Genomic DNA, 19,371 nt, shown 5'->3' with positions numbered 1-19,371 from the left:
GGTCATGGTGGCTCAGTGGTTAAGACACTGAGTCAGAGGACCATTAAGGTCGGCAGCTCAGTAGTTTGAAACCCAAGAGCATGAGCCGCGTGACGGAGTGTGTTTCCGTCAACTTGTCCCAGGTCCTGCTAACCTAGCAGTTCGAAAGCATGCAAATGCAATAGGTATCACTTCAGTGGGAAAATAACAGGGACATGAAAGGACCCCGCTTGGGCGTCCCCCGGGCAATGGTGACGTCACCAGCAAATCCTTTCAATACAGAAGCACCTTGGTAGGTGCTTCTGACACGGAAGAAACAAAACAAAACTTGGCTACAAGGAGGAGAAGAACGAAGTGTTTTTCATTTAGGTTCCATGGAAATTAGATCCTCATACCAAGATAGGTAGAAAGGACAATTCTGTTTTAATTTCCCCAAGAGGACATGGCAACAATGTCTGTATTGGGATACCAGTTAATCTGACTTCTAATCATGTTTATGGTAACACATTGGATCTGGCCAGGGTATGTTTTATGCTTAAAATGTTGGCAAGACAAAGAGCTGCCAAAAACAATCTTCTAAGTAAGTCAAAGCAACAGAATGCTGGGCTTTGTGCAGGTCTAGGTCAAAGATCTGCTGTTTCACCTCCACATGCATTCTCTCAAAACCAATCAGAGAAGGTAGCTCAGAATCTTTGAAAATCAGCCAAGTTCTTATCCCAAAACATGGCATTGTCTGCCCACAAAAATACACATACGTTAGGGATGGGCAAGTATTTTGCTCTGAACTGACAAAAGACACATTTTGCTGCTTCCTTAATATCTTCTCATCTCAAAAGTGTATTTTCCTGGTACTCTAAAGCTACCATATAAGAACAGGAAAAGATGAAGCTTCTTTAAGGAGCCTTTGACAGATATAGTGAGTACATCCATGATGGTTCTGAAGCAAATTTCCCACTTCGGATCTGAATATTCCCAGCTCCAACATTCATTTGCCTACTTCCCATATCATCACATTTCTTACATATGCATGTATAAATGCTTTTTTTAAAAAAAACAAAGGGCTATCACACAGCCTCGTTTCACTCTCTGCTCAATGTAGAAACAACTCACTGATCAGTCAATTTATTATCTCACATTCTTTACTTCCATCACCCATTACTTTGGTTGCATTCAGCAACAAACCTTTGACTCCATATTTGTGTAAAATAATTTGTTTAAAATACAGTCTTTATCATGTGCTTTCTGTAAATCAATAGATGTACAGCAAACTTTCTCACATCTGTATGTTTCTCCAAAATCTGCTAAAGAGAAAAACAGGTCTACATTACTTTCTGCCTGGCATAAAGCTGCATTGCACTTCATAAATTTGCCCACTGTTACCTCTCTTATCCTTTTAATCAGAATTCTGTACATCTTCCATGGACACTTAACAAACTAATCCCCTTTAGTGTTTGCATTCACTCTTATTACCTTTTGCTCTCTATTGTGAACAATGACAGCTTTCTTCCAATCAGCAGGCAAAAATGCCATCTTCAGATACACATTAAGTATGTTGCATAGCTACTCTATAAGCAACCACATCCATATTTTCACATTTCTACAGTTATACCATCTGCACCTGTAGTTTCATCATTTTTCAATGTTCTCATAATACGAATTGTTTCATCATTTTTTTCTTTAGACTAACATTCATGTCAACTCAGCTGTTCAACATATCATTTATACTTCCCTTCAAATCTAAAATACTCCTCCAACATGGTATGAATATGAGAATTTATGTCACTGTATCTGCTCAATGTATTTTCTATAACAGATGAAATCCAATAAATACTTAGATTGAATTTACACAGACAACAACACATTTCTTTCAAATGACTTGGAAATAAAGTCCATAAAGTCCATTTTACGAGTCATAAAATAAGAGGCTTACAGAATAATCTCTATATTTAGAAAGTGTTCAAGAACTGAAGTATTTTTAGGTGTTATAGGATAGCCTAGAAAGAATTGTGTTTCTGTATAAATGATAGGCAAAATATTTTAAAAATATATCCCAGGACAGCACTTATATATACATATATTCAAAAAGATTTTAATATTTATAAATCAAATGTTTAGTAACTGACACTCTGAGCTGAAAAACTGCTGTAGTCATTCTTTGCTTTTTGGTGAGAGGGTTACTGAATTTAATACAGCCATAGTTGTATTATATTAATTCACCATTAATTTCTTGTAAACAGAAGCTTCTTTTTTATTTTTTGTAATAAGCATATTTCAGGATAGCAGAGTAAATATACCTACTGTGGAATAAAATGTAGTCCAGCAATAAATATTAAAAATATTGTTTTACCCATCCAGAGGTGGATTTCAAAATGTATGCTTTATCAAATACATTTTTAATTAGGACAAAATGTAGTCATTCACCTTTTACTGCTTCTAAGTTGAATTCAAGATGCTAGCATAAAGTCTTAAAGGTATAAGATCCTTTCTATTAAGCAACTGATTTATCCTTTTTGCCCTATCATTATTTCTGCAATGAACTGTGAATGTCTCCCATCCATCCATCCATCCATCCATCCATCCATCCATCCATCCATCCATCCATCCATCCATCCATCTATCTATCTATCTATCTATCTATCTATCTATCTATCTATCTATCTATCTATCTATCTATCTCACATATACGCTCACCAAATAAGTAAAATCTAAAAAGGGTATATAACGAGATGTTTCTTCAATTCTGGAACTCTCTTTGTAAGATTCCCTCAAAACTCCAGTCTCAGTATCATCCTGTGGAAAATGAAGAAATTCCAGTGCGGGCAGGAAGTTACTTTGCACATAAAAAAAAAAAGGCTGTAACTCCTTTTAGTTATTAGACTACCAAGTCATATTATTAAACTTCATTCTGTTCAAAAAGTTGGAAGCTCTCATTTAGGAACATGCAAGTGATCTTAGAAAAGAAAGGGCTAGATGAATACCAACAAAAGGATTAGACACTGAATTATTTGAACAGGAATGAATAAAAAGACAAATTCTTGCAAATACAAATCTCACTTGTATTTTTTCCAAAGAAAATTATAAATACTTTGATTACCCTTTTAAAGCTCTTTCCTCCCCTTAAATTGAAATGTAAATATTTATAATTTAATTAAAATAAATTCTAATACCCACAAAAATAATTATTATGAACACTGGGGGACAAAGAATACAACCACAACTATTGAAAGCCACACTAATGTTGCTTTACTGCCATCTACTGTTCTGATCTGTTTTATCCATAATCTACTATTTCCCTGTTCAACTTCACCAGCTTTATTCAAATGTCACAACCTTTAATTTGTAACAGGAATAGATGGAAGCATCTGTTACATCAGCTATACATAATCCCTAGTTTGATAGTACCTTTATTAGGATTAACCAAAAAGACACAATAGAGTGTACAAGCTTTAGCATTTTAAGAAGGCATCAGACAAGTAAAGGTAAAGGTAAAGGTTTCCCTCGACGTAAAGTCCAGTCGTGTCCGACTCTAGGGGGCGGTGCTCATCTCCGTTTCTAAGCCTTGGAGCCGGCGTTGTCATAGACACTTCCGGGTCATGTGGCCAGCATGACGACTCGGAACGCCGTTACCTGCCCGCCGAAGCGGTACCTATTGATCTACTCACATTGGCATGTTTTCGAACTGCTAGGTGCTAGGTGAGCAGGAAAAAAGGGAAAGCCTCCTCCTCCTCCTCCTCCTCCTCCATCATTATCATCATCGCTGTCATCACCATCATCATCTTCTTATTTTGGCCATAGACCAGCATAAGATAATATAAAATTGTAAATCTTTCAACCAGTAATGGTATCAATCTAGACCAGCCTTTCTCAACTTTTTGTCCCTGGAGTAATTCTTGAAATATTTTTCAGGCCTCAGGGAACCCCTGCACATTCAGGCTCAAATATAGGCCAGAAGTTACAAAATTATTCTATTCATTTCATGTGTCGGTCTGTATATAAGCATTAACAGTGTTCTCAAACTAAAAATAAAGAATGAAACTTACCTCTTTAATATGAAGTTGCCTGAATTTGAAATAATTTTTTAAATAAATCATGATCTCCCAGGGAATCCCTAGTGACCCCTTGTGGAACCCTAGGGTTCCACGGAACCCTGGTTGAGAGACCCTGATCTAGACTATAACATATAAAAATTAACTAAATGATTAGCATTACTATCACACCTGTCTGATATTAATATTAATTCTTTATAGAAGATAGACAATGCAACATCAAATATAAAATAAAACGTTTTAAATATTAATAAATGTGTAAGATAACGAAAACAACTATCACTGAACAGAAGTGATCTAAAGTGTAAAACACAGGAAATAACTAAAACTTAGCATTACTAGCATAAGACTTTGAAAACTAAATGTAGGAATCATAATTAATCTTAAGACTATAATAGCCATGATATAGCAAAGATTGATAGTGATGAAAATTAAAACCTCAATTTCTTAGACAGTGGCACACTGTCTATAACAATACAGCACAAAACACACAGCCTTGTATGATACAGCATTATTGGTTACTTGTTTGTTTTCTATCCCGCCTTTATTATTTTTATACATAACTCAAGGTGGCAAACATACCTATTACTCCTTCCTCCTCCTATTTTCCCCACAACAACAACCCTGTGAGGTGAGTTGGGCTGAGAGAGAGTGACTGGCCCAAGGTCACCCAGCCGGCTTTCATGCCTAAGGCGGGACTGGAACTCACAGACTCCTGGTTTCTAACCCTGTTGCTTTAACCACTGCAGACAAAGATTTGAGTTGATTAACCTGGAAATCTTTTGAACCGTGATATATAAGAGCATTTCAAATGTTTCTATACATGAACACTGAAAGGGAACATGTTCGAAAGACTCAATTTCCCTAGACATAAATGTTCCAGGCATGGGATCTTCTTATGTCCCCTCCAAAACTTGCAAAGGGAGAGCATCAACCCATTCAGGAGTAAATGCCTTTCTATGTTTAGAGACGTCTAACTGCATCAGCTATGTAACAGGTACTACTGTATATCTGTGGCAGTCAATAATTGGGAGATTTGGAGTGCTACTTTAAAATCATCCTGGCACTCTATACCCAATATTTGCTGCTTCAGCATAGAGCTACTGTAGCTTGATCAAACTCCAGGGACAGCAAATAGGAAGGACAGCGCCCTAGAGAACCTGATTTACATCCCAGCTTAATTTCCTTTTTTGTTGATGCAGTAGATGTTAAATGACCTTCAGGGAAAAACAATTTTAGAGGAGTAATGGTTTCAGATCACAGTGTGGGGTGAAGTGACAGGGAGGTTCAGACATGCAGACTGGGTCTCAACAGGTTTAGAGTGGCAATATTAGAAAGGCTCTCCCAAATCTTACTGGGAAGAAGCAAGAATTGTCTACAGATTGCTCTTGGGTAAGACTTGTAATTGGCCTTTTGACCAGAGAAGCTGAAATATGGGCAGATTCTTCTTCTGCAGCACAGCAGCCTGAACATAGGCAATTATATTAAATGCCAGACAGAAGGTTGATTTTTATGCAGTTGCCAAACAGGTGGCAACCAACCATGAATTCTGATACTTATGAGAAGGTAAATATTGAATGTAGGGGTGCTGTATGTGATAGATTTTCAGTTGTTTGATCAGGATGTAGGCTGGAATGAACTAACTTAGTTGAGCAGTTCAAAATGAGCTAATTCAGCAGGACATTTCAAAAACCCTGGAAGCATGAATCCAGCTCTGCTCAAGGCTCAAATAGAAGGCTCAAGGAACCACAGCAAAATACAGATAGAAAAGGGAGAGATTAGTATCTGTCATTCCTTCCTCCTCCAACCATCTGCTCATTAGTCTTTGGATTCTGGGTCCATTGTCAATTAAAGAGAAGCAGCACCAATGTAGATACAGTCTGGGTTTACATTAAGTTGCTTGTGCCATTTTGCAGAGGACTGTCCTACTAAAACTCCTATCTGAAGCAGTGGCCAAGTATTGTATTTATGTAAAAGGGAGAGGAAATTTTGCAAGCAAATGCCCTAACAACTCCAAAGCAACTCTCTGCCTCCAGGAGCTCAGAGGGGAACATTTGAAAATTAAGTGAGGGTTCAGATCTAGGATGCTAAACATTGACATTTGGTTCTTCCTATTATTCTTCACACTGAATAATTCACAGTGAGATTAGAAAACACTGATGACAGTCTTTCATGTTCTGGACTAATTTCTGAAAATATAGACCCTCACTGATTCACTACTTGCACCCATCAAAAATCTCTGCAATTTGGCTTTTCTTTGAGTTTTCCTATGTTATTGGGGATGGACTGGCTTCAGATCCACATGTGGTCATGTGGTCAAGAAGGCATTACATCTGACTCTCAAGCATTCCAAACTCACTGCTTACAAGTTCTGAAATCCCTTTCTCCAGCCCTCACTGATCAGCAGAGTGTCTCCGCATTTTGCCTGCCAAGTACTCTAATTCTGTAGGTTGGGTGGGGGAACCAAAGGGAGAAATCCTTGTCCCACCCATAGTTTTCAGGATGATATTATAAATTTGGTTCCTGCTGACCCCAATACCCCATATCTGTGATGGAATTAGTCTGCCTAAAATAGGACCCTGGTGATGCTTTAGCGAAAGAATTTGTTCACTCCTCATCACCAGTGAGTGTTCCAACTTTTTTGGTCAAGAAGGATAATTCTTTACAGGTTGTTCAAGATTACTAGCTTCCACACTTTCTAACCATTACATTAACCACCTCCTCCTCCTCATCTCTGAACTCATAAAAGTTACAGAAGGTACATGTTTTACCAAGTTACATGTCAGAAGAACTTATAACGTGGTCTGTATGAAAGAGAGAATGAGTGTTTTTGACATTCGTTATGGACATTCTAAATATATGGCAATACTTTTTGGCTCATTCTTAAGCCCCTCAGTCTCCATATGATCTATGAAGCATACATTTCATGGCACTTTGTCATAATACATTTTGAGGCTAAGAAGGGAAGTCTGAAGAATTCTCTTGCTCACTTTGTAACAGAACCCTCACATCTGATTAAAGATATACATACAATGACCTCAACAGACTTTTACTCTCCTAATCCCTCCCCCTGGTTTCTCGCCTCCTTTTTCTATATTGTATATAATTTTATTTTTAAACCTCAGTGGTGCTGAAGAAAAGACAACCAGCATGATCAGATGAACAAATGCAGCACACGCAGTGGGGAATCATTTGTTATTGTATTGATTGATTCAGTTTCAGCAGAATGTTCTCTTTGGAATACCTTCAGAGAAACAAACAGGCTGCAAATTCAGGGATTTAACTACACAGCAATCCACTGACGGTCTTTTGGATATTCATAAGTTACACAGCTCCTTCTACCTTTAGATTTCATTTCAGTTGTAATAGGAAAGCATAAATAATTGAGAGACATGCAATAAATTATTCAGCTAAGTGCACGGTTTCCAAGGAATCCTAGCATGAGTCGGGATTAATGGTATAATGCAAGTGAGAGGCAAACGTTGTGCTGGCACCCCACTATTGCCACATGCAGGAGCAGGGCTGGGTGCTTGGCGCTTCTCAGCGTGGGCCTTCCACCTAGAGAACACATTAACACCTCTTGAATATTAATGGAGTTGAAGCCCCTCCTGCCTGCTGTGTACTTCTGTTGCTTGCTTGTGCATGCCTATCGAACAGTAAAGCTTAACTCAACGCTTCTTTTAATGCAACTGATTGGGACTTTTGTTAAACCAAAGATGACTGCAGTGTCTTCCCAGTGACCAGTGTTCAATAGTAATGGATACTCAGCTATTTGAACCAATGAATAAGACAGATATAGGCTAATTGGATGAATGGCCTTTTAGGGGAAAAAATGAGAGGACGGGGAAGCAAACTATGCTGAATAGGGTGGCCTTTATAAATCTAAATTATAAATAAATATACTCTGAAGAATTATAGCTTGTTGTGATCAGAGAGGTTTGTATGGAAAACCAGTAGTTATTCAGAAATATAGACCAAAATATTCCATCTGAACATCAGTGGATTTGCCCTTGCTTGTCCTTCATGAACTGGTAAGGAATCATATAGAGCAGAAGCTGGAAGACTATTAAGACAGTAAGGACAATTATAAGAATATGTTGATTAGTCATCTTTTTGTACCAACCCTTTCTCTTGGGAATCAGAATGTCCAGTTTCTGCCCTCAACACTCTGTTCCCCTATCACCCCATCTAATTCTATTTCAGTTCTATACTGATATTCGTTGTAATGGATCTTTATTTATGTGACATATGATTTATAGTTTTAAAATGAAAATAGAAGACTTAAAAAGCAAGGAAGCACTGTTTTATGATTTTAATGGTCCTACAGTATATGCACCATGTGCTCAAATGTCACATTAGAACTGATTCTACTTCTTAGCCTTGTTGTTTATTCGTTTAGTCGCTTCCGACTCTTCGTGACTTCATGGACCAGCCCACGCCAGAGCTTCCTGTCGGTCGTCAACATCCCCAGCTCCCCCAGGGACGAGTCCGTCACCTCTAGAATATCATCCATCCATCTTGCCCTTGGTCGGCCCCTCTTCCTTTTGCCTTCCACTCTCCCTAGCATCAGCATCTTCTCCAGGGTGTCCTGTCTTCTCATTATGTGGCCAAAATATTTCAGTTTTGCCTTTAATATCATTCCCTCAAGTGAGCAGTCTGGCTTTATTTCCTGGAGGATGGACTGGTTTGATCTTCTTGCAGTCCAAGGCACTCTCAGAATTTTCCTCCAACACCACAGTTCAAAAGCATCGATCTTCCTTCGCTCAGCCTTCCTTATGGTCCAGCTCTCGCAGCCATATGTTACTACAGGGAACACCATTGCTTTAACTATGCGGGCCTTTGTTGTCAGTGTGATGTCTCTGCTCTTAACTATTTTATCGAGATTTGTCATTGCTCTTCTCCCAAGGATTAAGCGTCTTCTGATTTCCTGACTGCAGTCAGCATCTGCAGTAATCTTTGCACCTAGGAATACAAAGTCTTTCACTGCTTCTACATTTTCTCCCTCTATTTGCCAGTTATCAATCAAGCTGGTTGCCATAATCTTGGTTTTTTTGAGGTTTAGCTGCAAGCCAGCTTTTGCACTTTCTTCTTTCACCTTCATCATAAGGCTCCTCAGTTCCTCTTCACTTTCAGCCATCAAAGTGGTATCATCTGCATATCTGAGATTGTTAATGTTTCTTCCAGAGATTTTAACTCCAGCCTTGGATTCCTCAAGACCAGCTTGTCGCATGATGTGTTCTGCATACAAGTTGAATAGGTAGGGTGAGAGTATACAGCCCTGCCGTACTCCTTTCCCAATCTTAAACCAGTCCGTTGTTCCGTGGTCTGTTCTTACTGTTGCTACTTGGTCGTTATACAGATTCTTCAGGAGGCATACAAGATGACTTGGTATCCCCATACCACTAAGAACTTGCCACAATTTGTTATGGTCCACACAGTCAAAGGCTTTAGAATAGTCAATAAAACAGAAATAGATGTTTTTCTGAAACTCCCTGGCTTTTTCCATTATCCAGCGGATATTGGCAATTTGGTCTCTAGTTCCTCTGCCTTTTCTAAACCCAGCCTGTACATCTGGCAATTCTCGCTCCATGAACTGCTGAAGTCTACCTTGCAGGATCTTGAGCATTACCTTACTGGCATGTGAAATGAGTGCCACTGTTCGATAGTTTGAACATTCTTTAGTGTTTCCCTTTTTTGGTATGGGGATATAAGTTGATTTTTTCCAATCTGATGGCCATTCTTGTGTTTTCCAAATTTGCTGGCATATAGCATGCATTACCTTGACAGCATCATCTTGCAAGATTTTGAACAGTTCAGCTGGGATGCCGTCTTCTCCTGCTGCCTTGTTATTAGCAATGCTTCTTAAGGCCCACTCAACCTCACTCTTCAGGATGTCTGGCTCTAGCTCACTGACCACACCGTCAAAGCTATCCCCGATATTGTTATCCTTCCTATACAGGTCTTCTGTATATTCTTGCCACCTTTTCTTGATCTCTTCCTCTTCTGTTAGGTCCTTGCCATCTTTGTTTTTGATCATACCCATTTTTGCCTGGAATTTACCTCCAATGTTTCTAATTTTCTGGAAGAGGTCTCTTGTCCTTCCTATTCTATTGTCTTCTTCCACTTCCGCGCATTGTTTGTTTAAAAATAATTCCTTATCTCTTCTGGCTAACCTCTGGAATTTTGCATTTAATTGGGCATATCTCCCCCTATCGCTGTTGCCTTTTGCTTTCCTTCTTTCTTGGGCTACTTCTAGTGTCTCAGCAGACAGCCATTTTGCCTTCTTGGTTTTCTCTTTCTTTGGGATGTATTTTGTTGCCGCCTCCTGAACAATGCTGCCAACTTCTGTCCAGAGTTCTTCCGGGACCCTATCTACTAAGTCCAGTCCCTTAAATCTATTCTTCACCTCCACTGCATATTCCTGAGGAATATTCGTGAGCTCATATCTAGCTGATTTGTGGGTCTTCCCTAATCTCTTTAGTCTGATCCTAAATTGTGCAAGAAGAAGTTCATGGTCTGAACTACAGTCAGCTCCAGGCCTAGTTTTTACCGACTGTACAGATGTCCGCCACCTTTGGCTGCAAAGGATGTAATCAATCTGATTTCGGTGTTGTCCATCTGGTGAAGTCCATGTGTAAAGCCGTCTCTTAGGTTGTTGGAAGAGAGTGTTTGTTATGCAGAGTGAATTGTCTTGGCAAAATTCTATCAGCCTATGTCCTGCTTCGTTTTGTTCTCCCAGGCCATACTTACCTGTAATTCGAGGTGTCATTTGACTGCCCACCTTAGCATTCCAGTCTCCTGTGATGAAAATAACATCTCTTTTAGGCGTGTTGTCCAGTAGGTGCTGCAGATCCTCATAGAACTGCTCTACTTCAGCTTCTTCAGCATTTGTGGTTGGGGCGTATATTTGGATCACTGTGATGTTAGATGGCTTGCCCTGAATTCGAATTGAGATCATTCTGTCGTTTTTGGGGTTGTATCCAAGCACTGCTTTAGCCACTTTAATACACCCAGAAGACTGAATTATAACATCCAAAGTTCTGTCCTGATTCATGCCAAATGACTGTTGGATACATCATCCCCATGCATCAAGTTGTTTCCTTATGGCGCAGAATAGAGGGGGATCACTTGGGGATTTACTTCCCATCTGTATTTTGTTACTGTTGCATACATCAAAAGGTTAAGGCTAGAACAACCAAAGGTCATTCCTTTTGGGTCTGCCCATACTAATTACCCACAGTATTGTGTTCACTAGCTCTGGAAACTTCTGTGATATACAGATAATGTAGATCAGCCTTTCTCAAGATTTTGACCCTGGAGGAACCCTTGAAATATTTTTCAGACCTTGGGGAACCGCTGCACATTCAGGCTCAAATAGAGGCCAGAAGTTACAAAATTATTATATTTGTTTCACATGTAGGCCTGCATATTTGCATTAAACTTACCTCTTTAATGTGAAGTTGCCTGAATTTGAAATAATTTTTTAAATAAATCATTATCTCCCAGGAAACCCCTGGTGACCACTCTTGGAACCCCAGGGTTCCACAGAAACCTGGTTGAGAAACCCTGATGTAGATTAGTTATTAAGTCCTTTACCCATTTTTCCTGGCCTGTAATTCACATTTGTCTCTCTCTTTACTTTTGCCTGCCTTTGTCCCATTTTGCCAGTTAACTGTTTGCAGATGTTTAATAAATAAACATCAAAGTCTATTTTTTTCCTAGCTAAACTAAGGGACATGGGTGCTTGTTCTGATCAGGATATAGGGATTGACTGGGAGTATTCTGGGTGCAAACTAAACTGGAATTTTCCAACAATAACTTCAAAAGGTTTTAGTTACAATAAAAGTATGAACAGGGGAAGGGAAATGAACATAAACCTGATAAAGACAAGTAAGAATTTTGTGCTACTATCATATATTAGTTTGGTATCTATTTATCTAATTCTAGAAAGCATCCCTTTCATTTACATGTTTTCCATGTTTCCTCCATCAGTTCAAGGCATTTTTTTCTTCTATTTTATTTCAGCAACAATTCTATGAGATAAATTAAGCTGAAAGAAAATGGGATGTCCAAGATCACTTAGCAACTATTAAAGGTGGGTAGGGATTTAAATTTATGCCTCACTACCTGGTGCCTGACATTCTAATTCAGCTTTCCATATGTGTTGTCCTCAAAATATATTGATATACAACTGTAATCATCATCAGTCAGCATGATAACAGGTGAGCTAAAGTGGACAGGAACACTGCAAAGAATTTGAATGAATGATAAGTTTCTGTCTTCATTTTTGAGGGCACAGGACAGATACCCCTCCTGGAGTTTTTCAGGAGAATCAGATGAACTGCGACCACAGAGATAGCTAGACAGGAAGTTAAATTTATTTTATTGGCAAATATAAAATAAATAAATTACCAGTTCTAGATGGCATCTATCCGAAGCATCTTAAAAATGCTAAAATAGGAAAGTTTTTTTTTTTTGGTGCCTTCAAGTCAGTGTTGACTTCTGGCGACAGCCTAGACAAGTCTGCAGTTTTCTTGGCAAGATTTCAGAAGTGGTTTGCCATTGCCTGCTTCCTAGGGCCAGTAGTTGTTATTTGCTTATAAATTATTTGGGTTAGGATAAGCAATTAAGTGGCCAAGTATGTTGATGATTTCAAACATGATAGGACACTAAAACAGAATAACAAAACCATAACACTATTTCTATTCTGGATAAGCAATATTATGCATAGCACAAAAAAGAAATAGGAAATAATAGGCCAAAGAAAATGAAGGCATGAGAAGAGAAGAGAAAAGGAAAGGAAATATAGCTAGATCTAGTTTATACTACTCATTATACCTCTCACTATACCTTTCCATACCTTCTGTCTTCTCTATCTATACCTTCTTCATGCCCCATGAAGCTTTTTAAAGTTCTCACTTCTCTTTGAGATCACATGAAGTCCACCTAACTAAGACTTCCTTGACCTTTCTCTTCCTCTCAATCTATTTATTCTTCCTTCAGATACTGGTTTCTTCTATATAATTAAACCCTTTACTCCTGTCATATTGGTAATTCATTTCTGTATTCAGTCCACCTTAATTTAGCACCCATTCATTCTAGATTCCCTCTCATCACACATACTTAAGTAATCTTTTCTCATTGCATTCAACTTGCTTTTATGTTTCTCTTCACAGACTCAGCTCTCACTTCCATATAACGAAGTGGGTAGAAGCATGCTCCCATACACAGGCTTCTTTGTTTCTTTTGACAAATGTTCATTCCTTTCAACAGTTTGCACAGTATCCACTATTTTTCTACCAATATTTGCACATCTTAGAATTTTTCCATTCATTTTTGAATCTTCAGTAAATATTTTTTCATGGGGCACAACTTCATAATTTTGCTCTAGTTTTTTTCCCCATTTATATATAACTTACAATGATATATGCTATTTTCCCTGTCAAACACAACTGTCTTCATTTCTGATACACAAATTTCCAGATCTATATTCCTCGTTGCATTGTATAGTCAATCTAGCATTCAATTTCTCAGCCAACAATAAAGCATCCTCCGCTTACAAAAGTACATGCATATGTTCATGTCCCCAACTAATACACTGCTAATATAACCACAAACGTTCCTTATACATTTGTCCATAAACACATTAAACAATAACAAGCACTTCACACATTCTTGCCCTACTTCATGCTTAACACTGAATTATTAGCTAAGCAAGCCATTTATTCTCACACATGAAATAAACTCCAAAAGGATCTTTCCAAACTGGATGAACAGGCCTCAAAATAGAAAATAGAGAACAGTAAACAAATGCCAATAGATACACACAGTCACAAAAATTCCAAACTTCCCATGTACGTAACAGATCTGAATTGTTAGTCATTGGAGTAGAATAATTGAGTCATGCTGTATAACTCAACGAAAATGTTACACCAATGTGTGATTGCTGTGAAAAAGGCAAATTCCACACTTACAATCATTTTGAAGGGAATTGAAAACAAAATAGCTAATACAGTAACGCTCTTATAAGTTATATATAAATCTATGATAAAACTGAACTTGGAATACTGTATAGTATACAGTTCTGGTGACTAGACTTAAAAAAAGAATATTGTAGAACTGGAAATTGGGTGCTAAGAAGGCCAACCAAAATGATTACAGAGATAAAGTAGCTGCTGTATGAGTAAAGACTAGAGCACCTGGAGATGTTTAACTTAGCATGCAGTTTAGAAATATACATACAGTCAGCTTCCTCTCTGCTGGATTCTGGGTTATGTTAGTTTGATCTGGCCCTGGTGGATGGTACCATTATTGTATCATTGTTTTTGCTTTGTTTTTAATGCTTTTTTATGTCATTCAAAGCAGCTTCTAAAATGTCACATTTTAAAACTTTTATAAAGCAAACTCCAGAGATGCTGAAAACTAATATTAAATGAACACTTTAAAAACATATTTAGTTGCATATACTGTATGAAACTCAGCCCATGTTAGATGAAAAGGACCTCACATTTTACTAATAAGATTCAGGCATATACTTCTAGCCATTTTCCCAATCATTTCTGGGATAAATGATTGAAAAAAATTCCCCAGTGGGATTGTTTTAATGATAAAGGAGGATGGAAAAATAATAAATAAATAAATGTGAATGTCTTGCATCAAAACTATCTAAATTTGTTGGCTGAAGTGTTTTCTCACACTATATTGACTGCCTGCAATGGAATTCCATTTAGGTGCAATTACTGAAGCTATTATTCAGTGTTTCTACCTGTTCTAACTAGAGAGAGAATACCAGCCAGTCAGAACTAGCCTTACACCCTGTGTTTTTTGCTAAGCAACAAGGTGTAGTATAATATAGTGAGCACAGGAAAGAAAGAAGCAGGAGAACCAGTAGAACTGACAAAGCAACAAAGTCTGCATGATTAAATAGAAAGCCAATCATTGTCTCCTAATACAGTAAGCAGTAATTCCCAGATTGGTTTATATGACTAGTAACTTTAGTTAATTTAGAAAGATATAAATATAAAGCTCTAATAAACACCATAATACTTAAAAATCATGACCACCAATCAAACTTGCAGATTATAGATTTAATCAAAGTTCCTCCATGACAAAATCTACTGGGAAGGCATAAACAAATATTATCAAGAGCAGTATATTCTAGGAAATCAGACCTCACAAATTTCTTCTACTGTGCAAAACTTATATAAAAATATTTACATTTGACTGATTTCTCAAAATATTAACTTTCCTTCTTAATCTTCATTATAATAGTAATGCGACAATAGTACCTTGGAAATTTTGAGCAATTGAATGGTGGGGGATACATGTCCTAAATAATTAAATAATGTCAGTATATAAATAATATGGGGTGGAATAGAAAACTTGTCTCAGCAGCAGGTACACGGACTGTACAAGGTCACAAATGGGTGTCATGTAATTACAGTTAGCAAAATAGCAGTAAATTATATGTTTTCTTACTGTATCTAACAAGAAACACTAAGACAGACAAAAACCGGGCATCATGTTCTGAGAGCTAATGGAAGATGTAGTAGCATACTAGTACTTCAGCTCCGTATAAATTCTACATCAGCGTTACACTATAGGAAAACAAATTCAGCAGATGTATTTTTAATTATTGTCACAAAAAGAGGCATCCTTGAAAACAATAGTTGGAATATTTTAGCACAACAGATTCTGAGCTGAAATAGCTCTGTGTTTTCAGCAGTCCATAACAATTCCTTGGTCTTCCCGGTGCTAGTTTTGCTAAATGAGACATTATTTTCTTAAATTACAGAAATAAATATTGGTGCAAGATTATTCCGATGCATTTAACATTCGAGCAGAAATATCATTGTAGCTTTTGCTTCTTTCCCCCCCAAATGTCATTTACTTCAACTGCAGAAAAGGGTAATTTGAGTATTAAAAAAGATTGACCATCAGTTTTGTTACAAACTGCTGTGCCACCTTAGAAATTTCAACTTCACTACAGAGCTACTTTACTACTATATATTGGCTCCATCAAGTGGTACACTGAGAAACTGCAGGTTTCTCTAAGCAGAAAAGAATGTATGTGTGTGCCTTCAAGTCAATGTTGACTCCTGTTGACTGCCTCGACTAGACTAGGGGGGGTGCCTTCGAGTCAGTGTAGAGTCCTGGTGACTGCTTGGACTAGTTCCTGCAGTTTTCCTGGCAAGATTTTCTGAAGTGGTTTGCCATTGCCTCCTTCCTAGGGCTGAGAGAGAAGGACTGGCTCAAGGTCACCCAGCTGGCTTTGTACCTAAGGAGGGACTAGAAGTCACTAGGCTATGTTGCTTAAGAAAGCACTTCCTTTCTTCAGACTTACATATCTCTTGTTCAATTTCAGTGTTCACCTACATTTTACGAAAGGAAGCAGAACACTTTCTGTAAACCATGCCTAATTTTATAAATATCTCTATTCTTGCATACTCGTTTTTTTAAAACATAACTAAATGTTTTCGATGTGGTAATCTTGTCCATAGGGAAACTGAACTAGTCTAGCAATAAACTATGTTGCATTTTTCTCAATCTTTTCCAGCTTTACAGTACTATTGTTGAACTGTGGCAATTGGAGGGATATATGGCATTTCAAGAAAAACATGCATAATAGATTTATATAAAAGCACAACAAGATTTGGCAATTCATTTTTATCTGTTTCCTAAATATCCCTAAGGTAGAATTTACTTTTTTAATAGCTGTGGCACACTCGATTGACATTTTCATCAAACTACTCACCTTGACCCTAAGGTCTCTTTCTGGGTTGCATACCACAAATTTGAACTATTTTAGATACATCATTTAAAATCTAAAAAGTTGTGTCTTCGTTTTGGGCTGCAGTAGTTCTCACCTGTCAGTTAGGGGACACTTTACAGCAGCGCCTCAGAGTCTATTAGCAGACAGAAACATGAACTGGTAAATTACTATGCACTCATTCAGGAAAGACCAAGCTTGAAATTTTAAAAGTGATTGAAGTATGACTAGAAAGTACCTATTATAAAAGAACATAGGAAAAATATGTATAATGCTGGAATCACATATGTCCTTATCATGACATAATTATTTTTGAAATTGGTTAGGTTATTTTTGAGGAGATGTATTTAGACACTTTGGTGTAGTGGTTAAGGCACCAGGTTAGAAACCAGGAGACTGTGAGTTCTAGTCCTGCTTTAGGCACAAAGCCAGCTGGGTGACCTTGGGCCAGTCACTTTTTCTCAGCCCTAGAAAGGAAGCAGTGGCAAACCATTTCTGAAAAACCTTGGAAAGAAAACTGCAGGGACTTGTCCAGGCAGTCTCCGAGAATCAGACACGATTGAATGGATTAAAAAAAAAATTTAGGACGGTACCAGTTTTATCCTTCATCTAAAGTATAGCTCCATACATTTAATATCAGTGAAAATCGGCTAAGTATTGTTTGCAAATAAATATTATTCTATTGTATTCCATCCTTATCTTAGAAGGCAATATTTAAACATTTTAGCAAAAATGTATTTTAGCAGTTTTAAGTCAATTCATTTTACATAACACTCACAACTGTTCTTCTTTTGCTTTCTTGTCAGAAACCAGATAGACCGTTCCAAAGCTTCCACGTCCAAGTTTTTGATGAATATTGTATCTTCCTGCAATCAGTGTCTTAGAGTGAGTAGAAATAGGTGTAAAAGATGCACCATGCTTAACTACTTCCTGGAATTTCAACATTACTCCATAGAGTCAGGAGAGCTCGGTAGTTAATACTGAGTCTACAAAATAAATAATTTCTTGATCATGAAGGAACATTCACCTGCAAGAAGAAAAAGACAATATTCAATACACTCAAATTTATAACATACTTAAGAGTAGTTTTAACTTAATTCTTTTCCATTATATTATTGTAATACAAGACGTTACAGAAGCAATTTACTCGTATACTCAAACTTCACTGCTACCACCAACTTAAAGAGTATGTCAATAGCTGTATTTGAACATGCTGACCCATGTTACCAGAACCATGCTGTATCAAGTTAATCTATTTGCCAGAGTTTGCACATCATAATGAACCATAAACAACTCCATCACATTTAAACTACGGTTACCCAAATTTGGCTGCACGATTCCTGATGACCAGTAGATGGCAGTAGAGAGGGACATACAAATCTAATTCTTTGCTGCTATCTTGTAATGATCTGAATGTTGCAGTCTTGATCTGGTAACTCTATTTGTTTTAATTGCCTTATTAAACAGAACAGGAAAAGGGGGGAAATAGCCCATCTATAATCTAGGCAATTTGTTCATAAGTCGCAAGTACAGTAACATCAGGTCTCCAGGCCATTGAGTAACTGGGGCCATAAATTTGAAGGACAAGGTGAAGGGTGCAGAGAATCCATTTCCATGATCTCAGCATCAATTTCCATGTAATAGGTACGTACTATAGTTCAAAAGAGGATGGACATCCAAAATTAGTAAACCCTGTCTGAAAGTCAGAGCCCTAATGTGTTGTGAAGCCTGCCAGTGTGGAATTGTGAAACCTGAGCTGAATAACTGACTGCAATTCTTCATACTTCCTCATGAATACAAAGTAGTCACACTGTGATGTTACAAATTCGTTTGTTTATAGTTCAGACTTTCACATACACTATTACTTGAGTTTTCAGAACCAACAGCCCTGGGCAGCAATAGTCATTCCCTTTCTATTGAGGTTTGTAACTTCCCTGAGACAATGTTAGAGTTCTCTCATTTTTCTCTTTCAAAATCCCTGCCAAGACACCTGGGGCTAGATAGGAGTGGCTGAGACCTAATAGCACATATTCTTGGTCAGGGGTGGGGGAAGATTCATTAGGGAGTTCATTCACACACTTTCAAGCTTCAGAATTTTATGCAGTAACTGGAATACTCAAGAGAAAACAGACAATACAGATAGTCCTCATTTAATGACCACAATGGGGATTGGCAACTCAGTCATTAAGCAAAGCAGTTGCTAAGTGAAACCATGAATGTGCTTATGATCTTCAGCTCACCTTTGCTTTACAGACCTGCAAGGGTCATAAATGTAAGGACTGGTTGCAAAGTAACTTTTTCTGCGAATGGTTGCTGTATGAGGCAGTTGCTAAACAAGGACTACCTGTATGCACAAAGTCTCTATAAACCTATAAAGCTTTTACTGAATACAGTTTGCTTAAGCATCACACACACAAACATATGCACGCAATGTTTCCTCACTGTGAATGGGCCACCAAGTTCATAAGAGGTGTTGGGAGAGGCAGGATGCCAAAATCTGATGGTAACACACGAATGGTGAAATCTCACAAAATTGTGTCCCTTATAGCTTTCCTCATAATCCCTTGCCAGTAGCAT

The 19,371-nt window shown here is 37.8% G+C and overlaps 1 protein-coding gene across 1 annotated transcript in view; it reads right to left on the bottom strand.

The window, feature by feature from the left end:
• Positions 1 to 17,795, bottom strand: part of NEK11 (NIMA related kinase 11) — a 128,584-nt gene extending 110,789 nt beyond the window's left edge. Inside the window, exon 1 of the mRNA XM_063303983.1 lies at positions 17,573 to 17,795. Within this exon, the coding sequence (XP_063160053.1) occupies positions 17,573 to 17,739 (167 nt within the window). The 5' untranslated portion in view covers positions 17,740 to 17,795. The remainder of the gene's footprint in view (positions 1 to 17,572) is intronic.
• Positions 17,796 to 19,371: the final 1,576 nt, after the last annotated feature.

Source organism: Candoia aspera, chromosome 4 (genome assembly GCF_035149785.1).
Source record: "Candoia aspera isolate rCanAsp1 chromosome 4, rCanAsp1.hap2, whole genome shotgun sequence".
NCBI lineage: Eukaryota > Metazoa > Chordata > Lepidosauria > Squamata > Boidae > Candoia > Candoia aspera.
Note: the sequence above shows the minus strand (reverse complement) of the source record. Positions and strands in the feature narration are given on the sequence as shown.